Raw genomic sequence first — 22612 nt, 5'->3', positions numbered from 1 at the left:
GTTTTTTCACTATAGAATCATATTGCAAATGCACGTGCATTGTTGTGCAACTGGTAACCCAAAAATAAAAATATGGTTGTAAATGCATTTACCGGGACTCCTATTGTCCATGCCCGCTATGGGAGTACCCTACTACGGCCCTCTATCCATGGGGGCCGTCCTGAGTGCTTTATGGACAGTTTAAAATATGACGATGGATGCAGATTGTGATTTTCCTCCGTGCAACTGGTGATCTGAAATGTGCATCTGGTAACCCAAAAATGTAAATACTGTTTTAAATACATTTACCGGTACTCCTGTCATCCATGCCCGCTATGGGAGTACCCTACTACGGCCCTCTATCAGTGGGGGCCGTCCTGAGTGCTTTATGGACTGTTTAAAATATTCTGATGGATACGCATTGTTTTAATGATTTCATTATGTCCATTTGTTTATGTTTTCTTATTTTTTCAAAGTCACTGTGCATTTGCAATATGTTTTAATGGGCAGGTACCATCACGAATTTGTCATGCTATAAAAATCCTGCAGGAATGTGAAATTGACTGGCCCGATGAACTCGGGATGGCTTTGCAGTGATTCTGGTTCATCTCAATCGCTCGTTAGGGTAGATTTCAGAATGTCACTTTGGTGATGGTACCTCACTGTTTAAACATATTGCAAATGGACAAGAGTCAAGTGGACAAGAGTCCATCAGTCAATTAGATATCATTCTGACACCAAACTGATAAAAACTGACACCAAACCAACTTTTTCCAACTCGTTTAGTAGCCAACTATTACATACTTCAGAGCTGGCCCAAAATTCACAACGCCTTTCGGTTCAAACCATAAAAAAAAACATAACACGTAGTTACGTTCTAGCTGCGTGTCCATTTCTTATGTTATGTGTTGGCCTAGCTGAGGCGACCCCGAATCCCAAGTTTTGGCTCGATAGGTCATTTGGTGTCCGAGAAAAACCCTAATTGGTGCTGAAAATCCACTTTTTTTCCATGACTTGCTACGGGGTCCTTGAATGAGCTATCGGACAGAAACATTGGGGTCCGTCTCTATGGGCCGAGCCGGTTTCAATGCACCTAGTCTTGCGTCTCTGAGACTTTTCTAAATGTCGTCATTTTTGTAATGGTCAAAATGAATTGAAGTCATTGCAAATGTACAAGGCTGTTTCTCGGTCCGAGAACCTTCTAGAGCCACCTAACTCACCACGCACTATTGACATGAGGTCTAGAACAGGATTCTAAAGTTTCGGAACTCCAGGTCTGACGGTTCTTTAAAAGTTCCAACAAGGTTAACTAATGCAGGCAGTGTATGTCTCTACGCACCCCAATGGGTCCCTCCTTCCAAGCTGTGTGTGTGAGTGATTTAGTTTTCCTTTGAAATTTTATGGGAAAAATGACTGATTTACAGTTCATGGGGGTTGCCTAATCACACATATGAAGTTTTGGAAAGATCAGACTTTTTTAACCCCTGGAAACAGCCCCTGAGACACCAATTATGGCACTTCCGGTTGGCACAGGAAGCTTAGAATCAACACAGGTAGACCTCATAGTGGCCTGATGGACTGGTACAGAAGACAGGTTCATACGGCATTCATAACCCATATAGGCTTCAGGTTGAATTTAGGAGTGCAGGCAATGTATTCCTATGGGGATAGAAGTCAATGCAAACTGTTTGACGTAAACACCTTCTTTTAACTATTAAGGGTTAATGCCACACGGTCAAGGTTAGGCTTGCACGGATCGGGAGGACCTTAGGAACATTCCTGTGGTGGAATTTTTCTTTTCACCCTAACGGTTCTCTCACTGTCACCCAAAATCAAATGACGTTGTGGGGCAGGCTTCATTTTGGGCCTACTATTCTAATGGTCGCTGTGCTTAGACCGAGCGAGCTACGGTCAAGCGGGATATCTCGTTGAACTCGGCACGGCCTAGGGATTATGGTAATGCCATTGCCTAGTCTCTGTGCCTTTAAGCACCGCACTTTGTCACTCCATCCTTCCTGTGTGTGAGTGAGGGAGCTTTTCTTTGACATCTGTTGGGAGAAATGACTGATTTACAGTTCAGAAGGGTTACCTAGTCACACATATGAAGTTTTGGAGAGATGTGACTTTTTTAACCCTTCGAAACAGACAGTGTGACCCAATTATAGGCACTTTCGGTTGGCACAGGAAGCTATAGGTAAACACATGTCTTGACTGAGGTAGCCTCTTACAGAATCCTGAGTTTTAAGTCTTTACGTTAGGAATTGACTGATCTACACAGGGTTGAATGCACTATGTCTATCAAACTGCAGGCAGGGTATGGGTATACACTTTTAGGGTGATTTTAACCACTTCCGGTTGCTCCAGGAAGCTTTGAATCGACACAGGTAGACCTCATGGTGGCCTGATGGACTGTCATCGAAGACAGGTTCATAAGGCATTCATAACTCACATAGGCCTGAGGTTGAAATTAGGGGTGCAGGCAATGTATTCCTATGGGGAGAGAAGTCATTGTAATCTGTGAGATCAAAAAACCCTGTTTTACTGTTAAGGGTTAATGCCACACGGTCAAGGTTAGGCTTGCACAGATCGGGAGGACCTTAGGAACATTCCTGTGGTGGAATTTTTCTTCTCACCCTAACGGTTCTCTCACTGTCACCCAAAAGCAAATGACATTGTGGGGCAGGCTTCATTTTGGGCCTACTTTTCTAATGGTCGCTGCGCCTAGACCGAGCGAGCTACGGTCAAGCGGGATATCTCGTTGAACTCGGCACGGCCTAGGGATTATGGTAATGTCATTGCCTGCTCTCTGTGTCTTTAAGCACCGCACTTTGTCTCTCCATTCTTGCTGTTTGTGTGTGTGAGAGCTTTTCTTTGACATCTGTTGGGAGAAATGACTGACTTACAGTTCATGGGGGTTGCCTAATCACACATATGAAGTTTTGAAAAGATCTGACCTTTTTAACCCTTGGGAACTGCCACTATGACACCATTTAAGGCACTTCCGGTTGGCACAGGAAGCTATAAATGAACTCATATCCTGATTGGGGTATGCCTTTACAGAATCCTGAGTTGTAAGTCTTTACGTTAAGAACTGAGTTATTTACGGAGGGTTTAGTGAGTGTGTGTTATTTCAGAAAATCATAGAAAATCACTGAAATCTTGCAGAGCTCCGCAGCACACTTTAAAAAGATTCGTATGAACACCCTGCAACTGGATCTGTAACTGTTGAAAAGAAAAAAAAACGCCTATTTGTGAACATCACCAATTTGTCATTGTACGATTTCTCTTAAATGACGATAGATAAATGGCTGGTTCTTTTTTTATTGACACCGGAGGCTCCTTGACTTTGACGTGAAGTGGAAAAATAATTTCTCTATTTCCATTTTGGACCTTTAATCCCAGAAAAATGGCCATAACTCAAAAACCGTTGAGGCCTAGACGCCATCTTGTTCGGGGCCAACTGCCCATTATGCCAAACCTACGCTCACCAAGTTTCAGCTTCGAAATATTTTCAATTTTCGAGATAAGGCCCCATCGTGATTCGTGATGTTTACTACATTTGCCATATGATTCCTTATGCCCTCTTGTGGGAATTTCCGGGATAGCGGAAAAATGGACCAAAACTTGTTTATTTTATAAAACGGAAACCGAATGTCCGACAAAGTTCTTTTGATGACTTCCCGGTAGGTCCGGCCCTACCGCACGGCCCGACGCCGACCGCGAATTTTTCGGACGTCTAGTAAGGGACCGTACATTTCCAATATGGACTTTCTCACTAACCATACACAATATGTCAAAATGTTCCCTTAAGGTATGGGGGTACCGGTACCGAGTCATTGCGCGGGGTACAGGTCAGTCGAGGTAATTTGTATATGTAGGTAGGGGTAAAGTGACTATGCGTGTCAATGCAAATAGTCCGGGTGGCCATTTGATTAATTGTTCAGCAGTCTTAGTTTCTTATGTGCTCTAGGGCAATGGCATCGAGATGGAATTTATATTTCTGGTCCTGGCAACTGGACCCTTTTTGGAACACCATTTATTTTTGTCTTACTGTGATTTACTGTCAGGGCCCAGATCTGACAGAATCTGTGCAGAAGATTTAGGTGCTGCTGTAGGCCGTCCTTGGTTGGGGACAGAAGCACCAGATCATCAGCAAACAGAAGAGATTTGACGTAAAAGTCTAGTAGGGTGAGGCCGGGTGCTGCAGACTGTTCTAGTGCCCCTGCTAATTTGTTGATATATATGTTGAAGAGGGTTGGGCTTAAGATGCATCCATGTCTCACCCCACAGCCCGGTGGAAAGAAATGTGTGTTTTTTTGCTCATTTTAAACCACACACTTGTTTGTGTACATGGATTTTATAATGTTGTATGTTTTTCCCCCAACACCGCTTTCCATCAATTTGTATAGCAGATCCTTATGTATTAGGGTATACAGGGTGAATACGTGGTCTGTCATAAGGAGAATTAAAAATAAATCCATCTTGTTTTTACTTGGACACAGTCCAGTGTATTTAAAAAATAAAGTCATTATCCTAAACATATGACTAACAGATTGTTTAAAAACAATGCATCTCCTGATAAAAAGACAATTTGACATTTGCTCAGTACATTGTTTTACTGAGGAAATGTGCGAGTCTGCTGTTAATGATAATGCAGAGGATGTTCCCAAGGTTGCTGTTGACGCATATACCATGGTAGTTATTGGGATATAGCCAATTGGAATTTGTGGTCTTTATATTTTATCAATTCATTTAGGATACATACCATCAACAAAACAGGCCTTTTTGGGTGGAACTTTTGTATTTTCTCCTGTTGTTCATTTCATGTAATTTAGAGAATCCAGTGGGTTCTGGTCATCTTTAACAAGTGGATTCTAACATTTTTATTTATCATGTATATGTTTTTGCTGTTTGTTCTTTGTTATAGAGCCAACCAGATTGGAGAAGTGGTTTATCCATACATCTCTATTTTGGATAGATTAACTCTTCGTGTTGTTTGTTTTGTGTTACAATTTTCCCAGAAGTGGTTAGATTCTATTGATTCTTCAGTTATATTGAGCTGATTTTTGATGTGCTATTCCTTCTTTTTCCGTATTGTATTTCTGTATTGTTTTAGTTATTCATCATAGTGAAGGTGTAGACTCAGGTTCTCTGGGTGTCTATGTTTTTGATTGGATAGGTTTCTCAATTTCTTTGTTTTTTCATTCTTCATCAAACCATTTGTCATTGTTTTTCATTTTCTTAAGTTGTCTTCTTGATATGTTTTCATTTGATAGGGAAGCTGAAAGGTCAAATATACTGTTTAGGGGGGATTGTCTAAAAGGGATTGAATTTGTTGTTGCCTAATTGTATTTTGGTAGGTTTCTACATTACCTTCCTTCTATCTATAGCATTTCTTAGCATTGTGCAGTTCCTTTGGCTTTGATGCCTTATGAGTATTGCTCTGTTCAGGTGGACAGTGATTTTGCAATGATCTGATAGGGGTGTTCGTGGGCTGACTGTGAACGCTCTGAGAGACTCTGGGTTGTTTTATTTTATACATTATTATTGAACCTTTATTTAACTAGGCAAGACGGTTAAGAACAAATTGTTACTTACAATGATGGCCCTACCCCGGCCAATTGTGCGCCGCCCTATGGGACTCCCAATCACGGACGGTTGTGATGCAGCCTGGAATCAAACCAGGGTCTGTAGTGACGCCTCTAGCACTGAGATGGAGTGCCTTAGAATACTGAGCCACTCGGGGTGGAGATCAGTGATAAAGTAATCTACAGTACTACTGCCAAGGGATGAGCTGTAGGTGTACCTACCATAGGAGTCTCCCCGAAGCCTACCAATTACTATGTACAGACGCAGCGTACGACAGAGATGCAGGAGTTGTGACCCATTCTGTAGTTTTTTTTTGTCATAGTTGTTTCTAGGGGGGCATATTTGGGAGGGTATACTGTCACCTAGGTGTTTGTCCCCCTGTGTGCTGAGAGTATCAGGTTCTTGTTCAGTTCTGGCATGTAGGTCACCAGACTAGTACATGTCCCTTTGCCTGGAAATGATTGATCTCCCCCTCTAGGATGGAAGCTGTCATCGTTAAAATATGTGGATTCTATTGGGAGGATATAGGTAGCGCACATGAGGACATTTTTCTGTGTTGAGATAATTTCCTTATTCATTTCTAGCCAAATGTAAAATGTTCATGTTTTGACTCTCTCACCCTCTCACTCTTTCTCTCTCTACCTCATTGACCACGCCCCCCTGTCCCTCCTCTCTCTCTCTCTCCCCCCTCCTCGAAACCCCCACCCCAGGAGGTTCTCCCAGACAGAAAGAGGGTGACGACAAGGAGCTTCCTGCCCATCATCCCAGAGGACAAAGACACGGGACACAACTTCACCTGTGTGGCCAGCAACAAGGCTGTCCCAATGGGAAAACGCACCACTGTCACCCTCAACGTGCACCGTAAGTGTGTTTGTATGTGTGTAGGTCTGTGTGTATGTGTGAATGTGTTTCAAGATAATTTACTCTTTCTCCAACTCCCTCCTTCCCGCTCCCCCTCCCTCCCTCCATCCTGCAGACCCCCCCAAGGTGAACCTATCCATGGAGCCTCGGTCTGTCCTGGAGGGAGAGAGAGTCATCTTCACCTGCCAGGCCACCGCCAACCCTCCCATCATGGGTATCCGGTCAGTAGTAGTCTGATGTGTGTGTGTGTGGCCACTTCCACCCCTACCGCCAAATATGGCGCTGTACAACGTGACCGGTCGGGAGTAGGCTACAGTACTAAGAGCAAAATAGTCCTAACATTTCCACACCCTAATTGTAGTCTAACCAATACCCAAATGGAGATTCAGTGAAAATAAAAATCTGATCGATTTACCAAGACCAGTCTCCATGTTTGTCTCAGAGCAGCGCGAAACGGTGCTGTAATAGTTAACAACACGCGGGTAGAATACTGCTTCAAATCCTATTATAACAATTGTATGACTTTGGGACTTTCAGGAAGCTACAATTAGTTGCCTTCATTAACCTACTTTATTCCCAGATTTAGGTCATGGTAACCATTCAGATCACATTAACTTCTTATGGCTGCAGGGGCAGTATTGAGTAGCTTGGATGAAAGGTGCCCAGAGTCAACGGCCTGCTTCTTAGTCCCAGTTGCTGATATATGCATATTATTATTATTAATAGTAATGATAACAATCTGAAGTTTCTAAAACTGTTTGAATGATGTCTTCGAGTATAACAGAACTCTTATGGCAGGCAAAAACCTGAGAAGAAGTCCAAACAGGAAGTGGAAAATCTGAGATTGGTTGATTTTTAACCCAGACCCTATTGAATACACAGTGGGATATGGATAAAGTTGCACTTCCTAGGGCTTCCACTAGATGTCAACCATCTTTCGAAACTTGAATGAGGCTTCTACTGTGTTGTGGAACCGGATGGGAGCTCTTTGAGTCAGTGGTCTGGCAGAGAGCCAGGTCCTGGTCACGCGCATTTCACATGTTAGCGACCTGCGTTCCATGGCTATAGACATAGGAATTCTCCGGTTGGAACTTTATTGAAGATTTATGATAACAACATCCCAAAGATTGATTCTATACTTAGTTTGATAAGTTTCTTCGACCTGTAATATAACTATTTGAAGTTTTCATCTGACGTTCGGATGGACCTGCAGGAGCGTTTGGATTTGTGTACTAAACGCGCTAACAAAAGTAGCTACTTGGACATAAATAATGGACATTATCGAACAAATCAAGCATTTATTGTGGAACTAGGATTCCTGGGAGTGCATTCTGATGAAGATCGTCAAAGGTAAGGGAATATTTATAATGTGATTTCTGTTGACTCCAACATGGCGGATAATTGTATTTATTTTCTGACTGCCATCTCAGATTATTGAATGGTATGCTTTTTCCGTAAAGTTCTTTTGAAATCTGACACAGCGGTTGCATTAAGGAGAGGTATATCTATATTTACATGTCTAACAATTGTATTTATCGACATTTATAATGAGTATTCCTGTATTTCTGGCTCTCTGCAATATCACCGGATGTTTTTGGAACTAGTGAACGTAACGCGCCAATGTATACTGAGATTTTTTTATTTAAATATGAACTTTATCAAACAAAACATACATGTATTGTGTAACATGAAGTCCTATGAGTGTCATCTGATGAAGATCATCAGGTTAGTGATACATTTTTTTCTCTATTTGTGCTTTTTGTGACTCCTCTCTTTGTCTGGAAAAATTGAATTTGTCTGTGAGTTGGTGGTGACCTAACATAATCATTTGTGGTGCTTTTTCTGTAAAGCCTATTTGAAATCGAACACCGTGGTGTGATTAACAACAAGATTACCTTTAAAACGGTATAAGATACATGTATGTTTGAGGAATTTTAATTATGAGATTTCTGTTTTGAATTTGGCGCCCTGCACTTTCACTGGCTGTTGTCATATCATCCCGTTAACGGGATTGCAGCCCTAAGAAGTTTTTAACCATCCCTTTGTTACACGCATAGACATTTCCATATATCTGTGTTAGATGCATGTGTGACATAACTCCACCAGTCCTATTTATGATATCATTTAAACATTTAATCAAAAAAAATTGTATATTTGAGTTTAACCACAATATTTGTTGTATTATTTGTTCTGTCTTTTCTGGTGTATTAACCTGAATTTGCAACCAACTATATTGTCGAGATGATTTCGTTTTCAAATAACCGAAAGTGAGCGGTTGTAATCTGAATAAAGGGGAAAAGGCCATTCTTGAACATGGGGTAAGACATTCTTATTAATTTGCTAGAGAACCAGTTTGGATTTAAGTATAACTTTTGTATGACTGACGCCTTTAGTGAGAGGTCTAATGCTTTAATATTTAATAATTTCTGTCCCCCAAAATTAATATTCATTATATAAATAGGCCCATGTGCACCTTGATGTTTGAGACGGAGGCGGGACGACCCGGTTCACCAGCAACCCCTGATCCCCTTCGGACGCGGCCGTGCCTAACGGGGAAAGGGGGTGCGCCATGCGGCTGTGCCTAACTGAAAGGGGAGATGGAACTGGTCGGGCGCAACCCATGCGACATGGAGGTGCGGGGAACCGAGCTCGAGCGAGAGCCGAAGCCAACCTCCCGGCCCAGAACCCTGCTCCGAGGGAAGGGAGAAGCGGAGGGCGTGGGCCCCCTACCCTACCCAGTCCTCAGAGAGATAGATACTCCCACCATGCTTCATTGGTCTGTTTCGCTTGATGGCCCTCCGATCCGCACTTATTAGATGGCCCTCCGACCTGCAACCATTTTCTACGGTTATATATATGTATTCCCTTTCTTGTAGTGTCTTATTGCCCGTTTTACTATCGTCCTGGGCTTATAGGTCGAGTCAATCCTTCATCAGATGAACCACAACATGTCGGCTAAAGAGATTTAATTCATGAATGCTTTTAAAAGTTTTGAATATTGTGATAGTGAAGAGCAAAATTCCTCTCGAGAATTAACATTAGTTACACCAACTGGTGGGCTAATCACACAATTGTACAAAATGGTAAGAGAACTGGTGAAGGAAGTTACCCCTCTACATACAAATTTTCACACCTACAGTAGCCGGGCTATTAAACGAATCGTTGGATAGCAGATCGGCTCTCATTACTCATTAACAGGCGTTACTGTGTGTGTTTTGATATTCTCTCTCTCTCGCGCACTTGCTGTCTTGGCCTATGAATGCTCGGCTATGAAAAGCCAACTGAAATTTACTCATAAGGTGCTGACCGGTTGCACCCTCAATAACCACTGTTTATATTATTTGACCCCGCTGGTGATTTTTACATTTTGTTCAATTTCCAGCGAGACTATTCAAGCCATCGACTCACTTATGGTTGAAGATGATGGGCGATCGGCAAATGCAGTCTGGAATATGCTGGCATCACAGCACAACATCAATATCGCTCTAATCACAGTCAGAAGACAGTTGAAGAAACTTGAGTGGACTTATGGAAAGGCTCTGTAAGACTATATATATATATATCTTTATACCTTTATTTATGTATACCTTTATTTAACTAGGCAAGTCAGTTAAGAACAAATTCTTATTTACAATGACGGCCTACGCCAGCAAAACACAGATGACGCTGAGCCAATTGTGCGCCACCCTATGGGACTCCCAATCACGGCCGATGTGATACAGCCTTGTGTTGAACCAGGGACTGTAGTGATGCCTCTTGCACTGAGATGCAGTGCCTTAGACCGCTGCGCAACTCTGGAGCCATGACCAATATGACCAATATATACAGTTGAAGTCGAAAGTTTACATACACCTTAGCCAAATACATTAAACTCAGTTTTTCACAATTCCTGACATTTAATCATAGTAAAATTACCTGTCTTAGGTCAGTTAGGATCACCACTTTATTTTAAGAATGTGAAATGTCAGAATAATAGTAGAGAGCTTTTATTTCTTTCATCACATTCCCAGTGGGTCAGAAGTTTACATACACTCAATTAGTATTTGGTAGCATTGCCTTTAAATGGTTTAACTTGGGTCAAGAGCTTCGGGTAGCCTTCCACAACCTTTCCACATTCCGTTGGGTGAATTTTGGCCCATTCCTCCAGACAGAGCTGGTGTAACTGAGTTCGGTTTGTAGGCCTCCTTGCTCGCACACGCTTTTAAGATCTGCCCAAAAAATGTTCAATGCGATTGAGGTCAGGGCTTTGTGATGGCCACTCCAATACCTTGACTTTGTTGTCCTTAAGATATTTTGCCACAACAATATGCTTCGGGTCATTGTCCATTTGAGGTATTTGTCCATTTGGAAGACCCCTTTGTGACCAAACTGATGTCTAGAGTGTTGCTTCAATATATCAACATAATTGTCCTACCTCATGAAGCCATCTATTTTGTGAAGTGCACCAGTCCCTCCTGCAGCAAAGCACCCCCACAACATGTTGTCACCCCAGTGCTTCAGAGTTGGGATGGTGTTCTTCGGCTTGCAAGCCTCCCCCTTTTTCCTCCAAACATAACGATGCTCATGATGGCCAAACAGTTCTGTTTTTCTTTCATCAGACCAGAGGAATTTTATCCAAAAAGTATGATATTTGTCCCCATGTGCAGTTGCAAACCGTAGTCTGGGTTTTTTACGGCAGTTTTAGAGCAGTGGCTTCTTCCTTGCCAATCGGCCTTTCAGGTTATGTCGATATAGGACTTGTTTTACTGTGGAAATAGATACTTTTGTGCCTGTTTCCTCCAACATCTTCACAAGGTCCTTTGCTGTCGTTCTGGGATTGATTTGCACTTTTCACACCAAAGTACGTTCATCTCTAGGAAACAGAAGGTGTCTCCTTCCTGAGCAGTATGACAGCTGCGTGGTCCCATAGTGTATATACTTGCGTACTATTGTTTATACAGATGAACGTGGTACCTTCAGGCGTTTGGAAATTGCTCTCAAGGATCAACCCGACTTGTGGAGGTCTCCAATTTGTTTTCTGAGGTCTTGGCTGATTTCTTTTGATTTTCCCATGATGTCAAGCAAAGAGGCACTTAGTTTGAAGGTCCGCCTCGAAATACATCCACAGGTACACCTCCAATTGACTCAAATGATGTCAATTAGCCTATCAGAAGCTTCTAAAGCCATGACATCATTTTCTGGAATTTTCCAAGCTGTTTAAAGGCACAGTCAACTTAGTGTATGTAAACTTCTGACCCACTGGAATTGTGATACAGTGAATTATAAGTGAAATAATATGTCTGTAAGCAATTGTTGGAAAAATGACTTGTGTCATGCACAAAGTAGATGTCCTAACCGACTTGCCAAAACTATAGTTTGTGAACAAGAAATGTGTGGAGTGGTTGAAAAACGAGTTTTAATGACTCCAACATAAACTGTATGTAAACTTCCGACTTCAACTTTATATATTTTTTTTCCAGCCCTTTGTCCACTGATCTCCACGGATGGTTGTTGGCATGGTTCTATGCTCTGAAAAAACATATTTGTGTTTTTAGTACACAATTTTCGATTTTATTACAACAGTATGCCTATACATTGATAGGCTATATACATTTTTTAAAAGAAAATGTACTGAAACCTCTCAGCTCGGACTCATTTTCAAGTCCTCTGGTGTTTACAGTCCTAACCCTGGAACGGGTAGCACCATAGAAAGAAGCTGGCTTGATGAAAACTGGCTGTAAGCCGGAAAAAGGTCTGCTCGGACCAAAACACACTGCTGCCCGGGTTTGCATTGCAAATGAGGGCATAAACTGGGTCAAGACACCAGCAGAGTAAGTAGACCTTTATGTAGTAAAACAAAGGTTAGTTCAAAATAAATAAATGAAATACCTACAACACAGACGGTAGGCCTACAGCATATCTAAAAATATTATTGTAGGTCTGCCGACTTTAAACCCGATCAAACTTGTTTGGCTTCAACTGAAAACATTCATCCGTAACTCTGCCAATCCTACAGTACAAGCAAATATGAACTGGTGAAGGCCATCGAGACGTTTTGGCTTGAGACATTGACGATACAATTCTCCCCCTACCCTCCTTGGCAAGAGCTAATTGCCCATAATGGGTAGTGTCATGAGAATTATGTTCTCGATGTTCATAAACCAATTCAATTAAACTACTCAGTCTGCTAATCAGGATTTGTAAGATACTGATTGAAATGAAACAGACGGAGGCCCAGCTAAAATAGTCAATAAGGTTTATTCACGAGAGCGCTGGTCTGTTGTAGAAAACCATTCATTTTATACTGGCTTCTTACGCACATACTTTCACACACAAACATTAGGTATCCTACGCACACACTGTCCTGCTACCCAGCCCACAAAGATTAGGGGAGTCCGTGAGAATCACTCCCCGTCCTCCCTCAAGATAGGGAGACCCTGGGAAGTACTCTGTGGCCCCCAGCCAAGGTCGGCACCAAATTTTGCTCAGACAGTCTGTGTTTAAGATACTGTAGAGACATATTCGTACAGATATACTGTTTTACTGACTAAAACTACACCCATCATTAATTAATTATGATTTTAATCAATTTCATACAATTACAATGGGGCAAAAAAGTATTTAGTCAGCCACCAATTGTGCAAGTTCTCCCACTTAAAAAGATGAGAGAGGTCTGTAATTTTCATCATAGGTACACTTCAACCATGACAGACAAAATGAAAAAAAAAATCCAGAAAATCACATTGTAGGATTTTTTATGAATTTATTTGCAAATTATGGTGGAAAATAAGTATTTGGTCAATTACAAAAGTTTCTCAATACTTTGTTATATACCCTTTGTTGGCAATGACAGAGGTCAAATGTTTTCTGTAAGTCTTCACAAGGTTTCCACACACTGTTGCTGGTATTTTGGCCCATTCCTCCATGCAGTTCTCCTCTAGAGCAGTGATGTTTTGGGGCTGTTGCTGGGCAACACGGACTTTCAACTCCCTCCAAAGATTTTCTATGGGGTTGAGATCTGGAGACTGGCTAGGCCACTCCAGGACCTTGAAATGCTTCTTACGAAGCCACTCCTTCTTTGCCCGGGCGGTGTGTTTGGGATCATTGTCATGCTGAAAGACCCAGCCACGTTTCATTTTCAATGCCCTTGCTGATGGAAGAAGGTTTTCACTCAATCTCACGATACATTGCCCCATTCATTCTTTCCTTTACACGGATCAGTCGTCCTGGTCCCTTTGCATAAAAACAGCCCCAAAGCATGATGTTTCCACCCCCATGCTTCACAGTAGGTATGGTGTTCTTTGGATGCAACTCAGCATTCTTTGTCCTCCAAACACGACGAGTTGAGTTTTTACCAAAAGGTTATATTTTGGTTTCATCTGACCATATGACATTCTCCCAATCTTCCTCTGGATCATCCAAATGCTCTCTAGAAAACTTCAGACAGGCCTGGACATGTACTGGCTTAAGCAGGGGGACACGTCTGGCACTTCAGGATTTGACTCCCTGGCGACGTAGTGTGTTACTGATGGTAGACTTTGTTACTTTGGTCCCAGCTCTCTGCAGGTCATTCACTAGGTCCCCCCGTGTGGTTCTGGGATTTTTGCTCACCGTTCTTGTGATCATTTTGACCCCACGGGGTGAGATCTTGCGTGGAGCCCCAGATCGAGGGAGATTATCAGTGGTCTTGTATGTCTTCCATTTCCTAATAATTGCTCCCACAGTTGATTTCTTCAAACCAAGCTGCTTACCTATTGCAGATTCAGTCTTCCCAGCCTGGTGCAGGTCTACAATTTGGTTTCTGGTGTCATTTGACACCTCTTTGGTCTTGGCCATAGTGGAGTTTGTAGCGTGACTGTTTGAGGTTGTGGACAGGTGTCTTTTATACTGATAACAAGTTCAAACAGGTGCCATTAATACAGGTAATAAGTGGAGGACAGAGGAGCCTCTTAAAAAATAAGTTACAGGTCTGTGAGAGCCAGAAATCTTGCTTGTTTGTAGGTGACCAAATACTTATTTTCCACCATAATTTACAAATAAATTCATTCAAAATCCTACAATGTGATTTTCTGGATTTTTTTTCTCATTTTGTCTGTCCTAGTTGAAGTGTATCTATGATGAAAATTACAGGCGTCTCTCATCTTTTTAAGTGGGAGAACTTGCACAATTGGTGGCTGACTAAATACTTTTTTGCCCCACTGTATATGGTTTCAGGGTGGAGTATTCTAATCATTTATTTAAACCTATAAATTCCATCAACAGGTAGATGGATGGCTACTTTTTATTCAAATGTATTGAATTAATGTATTAATTACAGTCATTTACCATATTTTGGAGATGATTTTGTTTTCAAATAACCGAGAGTGAGCGGTTGTAATCTGAATAAATGGAAAAGGCCATTCTTAAACATTGGGTGAGACAATCAGCCCTTTTAATTTTGTCTGGCTTGCCATTCCAAATAAAATTGAATATTTGTTGCTCAAATAATTTAAACAGGTCGCTCTCCGCCTGACTCTCCACTTATTTTAGTTAAACTCTCTTCACAGACCGTGATTATTTGAGACCAAACTAATTGTAGAGTTGAGTTCCTCTGTCCAGTGTCTGTGTTCTTTTGCCCATCTTAAACGTGTCTTTTTATTGGTCAGTCTGAGATAGGGCTCTTTCTTTGCAAATCTGCCTAGTAGGCCGGAGTCGCCTCTTCACTGTTGACATTGAGACTGGTGTTTTGCGGGTACTACTTAATGAAGCTGCCATTTGAGGACTTGTGAGGCGTCTGTTTCCTCAAACTGGACACTCTAATGTACATGTCCTCTTGCTCAGTTGTGCACCAGGGCCTCCCACTCCTCTTTCTATTCTGGTTAGAGCCAGTTTGCGCTGTTCTGTGAAGGGAGTAGTACTCAGCATTGTACCAGATCTTCAGTTTCTTGGCAATTTCTCACATGGAATAGCCTTCATTTCTCAGAACAAGAATAGACTGACGAGTTTCAGAAGAAAGTTATTTGTTTCTGGCCTTTTTGAGCCTGTAATCGAACCCACAAATGCTGATGCTCCAGATACTCAACTAGTCTAAAGAAGGCCAGTTTTATTGCTTCTTTAATCAGGACAACAGTTTTCAGCTTTGCTAACATAATTGCAAAAGGGTTTTCTAATGATCAATTAGCCTTTTTAAAATGATAAATTAGCTAACACAATGTGCCATTGGAACACAGGAGGGATGGTTGCCGTTAATGGGCATCTGTACACCTATGTAGATATTCCATAAAAAATCTGCCGTTTCCAGCTACAATAGTCATTTGCAACATGAACAATGCCTACACTGTATTTCTGATAAATTTGATGTTATTTTAATTGACAATTCTTTTTGCTTTTCATTCAAAAACAAGGACATTTCTAAGTGACCCCAAACTTTCGAACGCTGGTGTGTTATGTCGGGAAAAAGTCAGTTATAAATTCTTCTGTCTTAGTTAAAAACAAGTTATGATCCAGTAGGCTTTGATTAAATGTCCAATGTCCTCACCCACGTGGAAATTATCTAAGAGTAATATATATATGCTAATTATGTGATGGTTCGACCGAGAGAATGACATAAGTAAGTAATCAAGAAGACTAGCTTAATTAAACCTTCACCATGTATATCTCACTAGGTCAGGGTATTTAAGCCTCCATATATCCACTAATATATCCATGACTTTCATAATTTCCTTAAGTGCATGAGGGTGATTAGTTTGTAGTGTGTTTTCCTTTCCGGTCTATAGAGGTATTTAAACGGTATTATATAATCTCCCACCATAATAATACAGTCTTGTGTTGCTTGTAGGGTTGATAAATTATTATATATATTTTCAAAGGAGCGTGGATCATCATTATTTGGACCGTATAGGTTAAGTCATATCTGTTTATGATCCAATAACATATTTAAACTCATCCATCTACCTTGAGGATCTGCTTGGACAATTTGCACATTTGGATCAAATTTACTATTATTTAATATCATCACGCCTTTTGAATTTCTTTGCCCATGGGAGAAGTATATTTCGCCCCCCCCCCCAGTTCTTTTTCCACAAAACTTAATCTAAAATTGTTGAATGAGTTTCCTGTAAACAAATAGATATTATATTCCTTCTCTTTTAGCCAGGTAAATACTGATAGTAAGAAAAGACTATCTGCTAAGCCATTACAATTACAACTAGATATACTTATTTCACCATTTACAATCATGCGACAAGTTTCATTTCTATTTATCATAATATATGTTTGTAAATGTACCATTATAAAGTAACATGATGATTGAGTGTCTGTATGGCTGTACCATGATATTTGCATTGCTACCTCAAATTGGTCCCCACTATTCTACCCTCTAAAACCCCTCCTCATCCCAAGTTTGGTTGTCACCCCAATGACCGGCAGATCAACCCCAACCCCCCGGATCCCATGGCTCCCGAGAGACCAGGAGACCTTCAAAAATCGCACACAGTTCCACCCACAGAACAGAAGCAGATCAACCGCAGAAAGCATTTCCAACGCCCTCACCTTGATTTGTATTTTAATATACATATTCAAAAATATATACTTAAAAAATCCTGCTTATCTAAATTTCCATGATTAGCCATTAATATTTGTAGTAATGTAGGCAGTTTATTCAAAGGATTGTTACCTCTTACCAGTATTGCCATCACAAAAATAAAATTTTGGCAAGCAATTATTATTTTAGGAAACAATTATTGTGATTCATCCTATATTGTCCCTAACATCTGTCACTCCCTCGCAACAGTTGTGGGATACACACACACACACACACACTCATACACACTCATACACACTCAACCCCTTTCCCCCACAAACAACCATATACTCAGATTCTCAACAGTTGCACCATCCCAGACCCCAACCTAAGAAAGGCTTTGACAATTAACGATTGTTACGTCTTAGGTGATGGAGATCAGATATACCCCCTTCCCCTGAAACACTCACATGCGGTCCCCCACATGTGGGTTAGGGCATTGGACTAGTAACCGAAAGGTTGCAAGATCGAATCCCCAAGCTGACATTGTACAAATCTGTAGTTCTGCCCCTGAACACGGCAGTTAACCCACTGTTCCTAGGCCGCCATTGAAAATAAGAATTTGTTTGTAACTGACTTGCCTTGTTAAATAAAGGTAAAATAAAAATAAATTGTGACCATATTCCCAAGCATCTCTGTGCAGTCAGACCTTTGATGATTTTATGCCACCAGGGTCACAATAATATGCTCTCTAAATGTCCAAGTGTGAACCCCCTCCCCATGGGTTACTGCAGCTAGTGTTGCCAGTACTGCCACTGCCTGGGTGGGTGTACCCCACTGGAATCCCCACCGGCTAGGTACAAGGTTGTCAAGGTTCTCATTAGCAGCTTTGAGAATTTACTTGAATATTATGCTCTCCCATGAGGGGGGAGAGCATTTGTCCTACAAAGCCAAAGCTTTGTAGGACCAACCCTGCCAGGTAGGCTCAGAATCTTGAGGGGGCAGTGTTGCTTTGTAGGACCAACCCTGCCAGGTAGGCTCAGAATCTTGAGAGGGCTTTGGCTTTGTAGGACCAACCCCGCCAGGTAGGCTCAGAATCTTGAGGGGCAGTGTTGCTTTGTAGGACCAACCCTGCCAGGTAGGCTCAGAATCTTGAGAGGGCTTTGGCTTTGTAGGACCAACCCTGCCAGGTAGGCTCAGAATCTTGAGAGGGCTTTGGCTTTGTAGGACCAACCCCGCCAGGTAGGCTCAGAATCTTGAGGGGGCGGTGTTGCTTTGTAGGACCAACCCTGCCATGTAGGCTCAGAATCTTGAGGGGGTGGTGTTGCTTTGTAGGACCAACCATGCCAGGTAGGCTCAGAATCTTGAGGGGGCAGTGTTGCTTTGTAGGACCAACCCTGCCAGACAGGCTCAGAATCTTGACGGGGCGGTGTTGCTTTGTAGGACCAACCCTGCCAGACAGGCTCAGAATCTTGAGGGGGCGGTGTTGCTTTGTAGGACCAACCCTGCCAGGTAGGCTCAGAATCTTGAGGGGGTGGTGTTGCTTTGTAGGAATAACCCTGCCAGACAGGCTCAGACTCTTGAGGGGGCAGTGTTGCTTTGTAGGACCAACCCTGCCAGGTAGGCTCAGAATCTTGAGGGGGTGGTGTTGCTTTGTAGGACCAACCCTGCCAGACAGACTCAGAATCTTGAGGGGACGGTGTTGCTTTAGCAGGTCTTTCACCACATTCATCTTTCTGAATTGGCTGCGTATCGGCTACTTACAGTAGGCCCATAAAACAGATAAGGACTTCTCCTTCGTGTATGGGTCTCTCAGGTGGGTGTCTAGGGTATAGGGTTGGGGACCATTCCATCATGATAGGGCAGTAAATAAATACATATTAATAATATATTTTAAAATGTATATCCCATATTTGCACACAATTGAATGCTCTCTCTTAGAACCCCTGCTCACAAACACACATGGACTCTGGGATTTGCAACCTGCATATTTTTTCAGTCACTTAACTCCACACTTTTCCAAACACAAAAACACACACCCCACCTTCGATCACAACACATACCCACGTACTGTGCCTTCTATGTACCTCTGTGTTTTATCTCTACCATGTAAATTATTTTTGTTCTGTATTTATATTTGATGATGTATTATTTCACTAATTACCGTTTCTTCTAATAATGTCTTATCAATTTATGAAATACTGTAAATGGAAACTCTAAAACTAATTATTTTCTAACATTCCCTATCTAAAATGGTATATTGTAGTTATAGTGTATTTCTTTACCAATTGTTGTATTTGATTGTGTGTGTGTGTGTGTATATATATATATATATATATATCTGTCTGTAGAAAAGTCCTGTTTTTGTTTCGGCATTAGTTCCCCTGTTTTACTCTCTGTCATGTTTGGATGTTACTTGTTTTCGTAATATGTGTTGATATATTTCTCTAGTCTCATGATTTGTTTTGTATTGTTATCCAGATTGAAGGTTATAACCAACCAGTTTGTGAAGTGCTAATATTTAGTCTAACTTACCGCTATTGAATATTACGTTTTTATCTTGAGGTGATCTACACTGCTGTTCAGTCCGCCATCTAGCCTGCTCCCTTTTGAAAACATACTGTAGATGTCCAAAAAAAGTGGTGTCTTGGCACAACTTACCCTGTGTATGGGCAGGGGTGAAGCCAGAGTGGTGTCAGTCAAAATTTTATTCGCTACTGGCAGTATGATGCTGATTCACATCTCATTTCATCTCTTGTTGAAAAAGATTTATGACGTTCTGTGGCGCATTTTTCAAGTCGAGGAAGAGAGAATATTAACATTAGTAGTGAGATACAGAAGAATAAGAAGAACATACAGAAGAAGAAGAGAGAATATTTTCACAGCTCCACAAGCTCTTTTCACGATTGGCGAAAGCATCATCAAGTACGTTTTAAGGTTTAGCATCGGGTTTAGGTTTCCTGAACAACTTTTACGAAAGTTGAGTCGCTGTGTAAGTTAACGTTAGACCTTTGGTTCCATTAACAAACAGGCAGATCACTTTTTTGCTCTCCTGCAGAAGCTTTATTACTTTGTATCTGTCTCGAACGTTCATCTCAAGTGGCTTGCAGTTCTGAAAGTGCTGTATCCACAGCAGCAGCCCAGGGAACTACAGAGACTTACGGATGTAAGGTGGGCATGCAGATACATGGCATGCCGTAATCTGAGGGACATGCTTCCAGCAGTTCTGAGAGTGCTACAGGATATCACACTTGAAAAGAGTGGTGATAGATCAGTGGATGCAAGGGGCCTTCTTTCTCAGATAGATTTATATTTCATAGGACTTTAAGTTACCTTTTGTAAAGTGCTTGGTGATGCCAAATGTCTTTCTGACATGCTCCAATCAAGCTCTCTTGACCTAGCAAGGGCTGTGGATCTAGTACGTGCCCTTACAGACACATTACAGGACTACAGAAGTGAGGGTTACTATGGAAAGAGTTGAAGATATTGCAGAGCACTGCAAAATAAATGTACAAACAGTGTGTAAAAGAGCCTAAAACAAGAAGAATAACAAGAATAAGATTTCACAACCTTTTGATGATGAGCACTGTAATCACAGAAAATTGTGACTAAAGTGATGGTGAGAGCTTCCATAGAGCTATCTTTTATCAGGTGCTTGACAGTCTCACAGCTGAGCTGCAGAGGCGTTTCCAAGGAAGAATTGCAAGATAATGCAAGAGGTCCAGTCTCTCAACCCAAAGAGTACAACATTCTTGAATGCGGAGCCTCTGTTTTCCTTTGCTCAGACCTTTGAGTCAGATTTAGAGGACCCCAAACATGAGGTTCATCAAACCAAGCGGCTTCTTGATAGGAGAAAAGTGGAAGGGACAGACCGTCTACTCTCCTTGACTTTGTTGTGTTTCTTGAACCTTATAAAGAGGTCTTCCATGAGCTATTTCCACGCTGTAAGATTTATGTTGTTACACCAGTCAGCAGTGCTTCTTGTGAGAGAAGCTTCTCAGCTTTAAAATGGATTAAAACCCACTTTAGGACAACAATGGTTGATGACAGGTTAAGTCACCTCTGAATTCAGTGTTGAGTCAAGGAGGGCCCGCTCCCTCAACATGGATGAGTTTGTGAAACATTTAGCCAGTTCCCAGAACCACAGAATGATGCTGTTTTAAATCTACCTAGGATCATTTGTCACTTAGGTGGTCCCTCTCGTCATGATTAAAACCTGCACTGTGTACTAGCTACTAGCTAGCTACACTGACATTCTAAAATGATACATCCAAAGGGTATCACATCACACAGATTTAATTTGGTCTTGATTAGGCCAATTCCAAAACTTTCTTTGCTATTAGTTAACATAATATATATGAGCATAAATATGATACGTTTGTAATTTTGATGGGCACCAAAATTATTTTTATTTTTCAATTCCATTTCTGCTTGATACCTGGTATGTCAAATTGCAGTGTGTTTTTTTTGTTGTAAATAAACTATGCAATTTATGTAACACACGAATGCTATCTTATCTCCTTGGTGCTTGAGCTTTGTTTTCTGAAAATATTTTGGATGTTCATCACTCATAGATTCAGATTATATTCATGAAAACAAAGTGATCCAAGTCTCGTGTGTGTGTGCGTGTGTGCGTGCGTGCGATATTGAGCTGCAGTTCCGAGGTAGAGACACTGACTATTCATATTATGTTAAAGAATTCTAGTGAAGTAACCCTTTTGGACCACACTATCTGCCACATTGAAGAACTCTGGGTTAAGTAAATTATCACTTCTACCTCTAATCAGCAATCATAGGATTCATTCATGCTCCTTGGATGCCACATTAGGGTTACACACAACTTTTCTGTCATGGTCTAATGACCCCCTGAAGTAGCCTTGGCCACCCCATGTATAGAACTTAGAAAATACACTGCTCAAAAAAATAAAGGGAACACTTAAACAACACAATGTAACTCCAAGTCAATCACACTTCTGTGAAATCAAACTGTCCACTTAGGAAGCAACACTGATTGACAATAAATTGCACATGCTGTTGTGCAAATGGAATAGACAACAGGTGGAAATTATAGGCAATTAGCAAGACACCCCCAATAAAGGAGTGGTTCTGCAGGTGGTGACCACAGACCACTTCTCAGTTCCTATGCCTCCTGGCTGATGTTATGATCACTTTTGAATGCTGGCGGTGCTTTCACTCTAGTGGTAGCATGAGACGGAGTCTACAACCCACACAAGTGGCTCAGGTAGTGCAGCTCATCCAGGATGGCACATCAATGCGAGCTGTGGCAAGAAGGTTTGCTGTGTCTGTCGGCATAGTGTCCAGAGCATGGAGGCACTACCAGGAGACAGGCCAGTACATCCGGAGACGTGGAGGAGGCCGTAGGAGGGCAACAACCCAGCAGCAGGACCGCTACCTCCGCCTTTGTGCAAGGAGGAGCAGGAGGAGCACTGCCAGAGCCCTGCAAAATGACCTCCAGCAGGCCACAAATGTGCATGTGTCTGCTCAAACGTCCAGAAACAGACTCCATGAGGGCCCCCACGTCCACAGGTGGAGGTTGTGCTTACAGCCCAACACCGTGCAGGACGTTTGGCATTTGCCAGAGAACACCAAGATTGGCAAATTTGCCACTGGCGCCCTGTCCTCTTCACAGATGAAAGCAGGTTCACACTGAGCACATGTGACAGAGTCTGGAGACGCCGCGGA

The 22612-nt window shown here is 41.8% G+C and overlaps 1 protein-coding gene across 1 annotated transcript in view; it reads left to right on the top strand.

Moving 5' to 3' along the window:
* Positions 1–22612, top strand: part of LOC110508322 (kin of IRRE-like protein 1) — a 104109-nt gene that overhangs the window by 67084 nt on the left and 14413 nt on the right. Inside the window, exons 5-6 of the mRNA XM_021588756.2 lie at positions 6279–6429; positions 6545–6650. Of these exons, the coding sequence (XP_021444431.2) occupies positions 6279–6429; positions 6545–6650 (257 nt within the window). The remainder of the gene's footprint in view (positions 1–6278; positions 6430–6544; positions 6651–22612) is intronic.

Source organism: Oncorhynchus mykiss, chromosome 28 (assembly GCF_013265735.2).
Source record: "Oncorhynchus mykiss isolate Arlee chromosome 28, USDA_OmykA_1.1, whole genome shotgun sequence".
Classification (NCBI taxonomy): Eukaryota; Metazoa; Chordata; class Actinopteri; order Salmoniformes; family Salmonidae; genus Oncorhynchus; species Oncorhynchus mykiss.
Note: the sequence above shows the minus strand (reverse complement) of the source record. Positions and strands in the feature narration are given on the sequence as shown.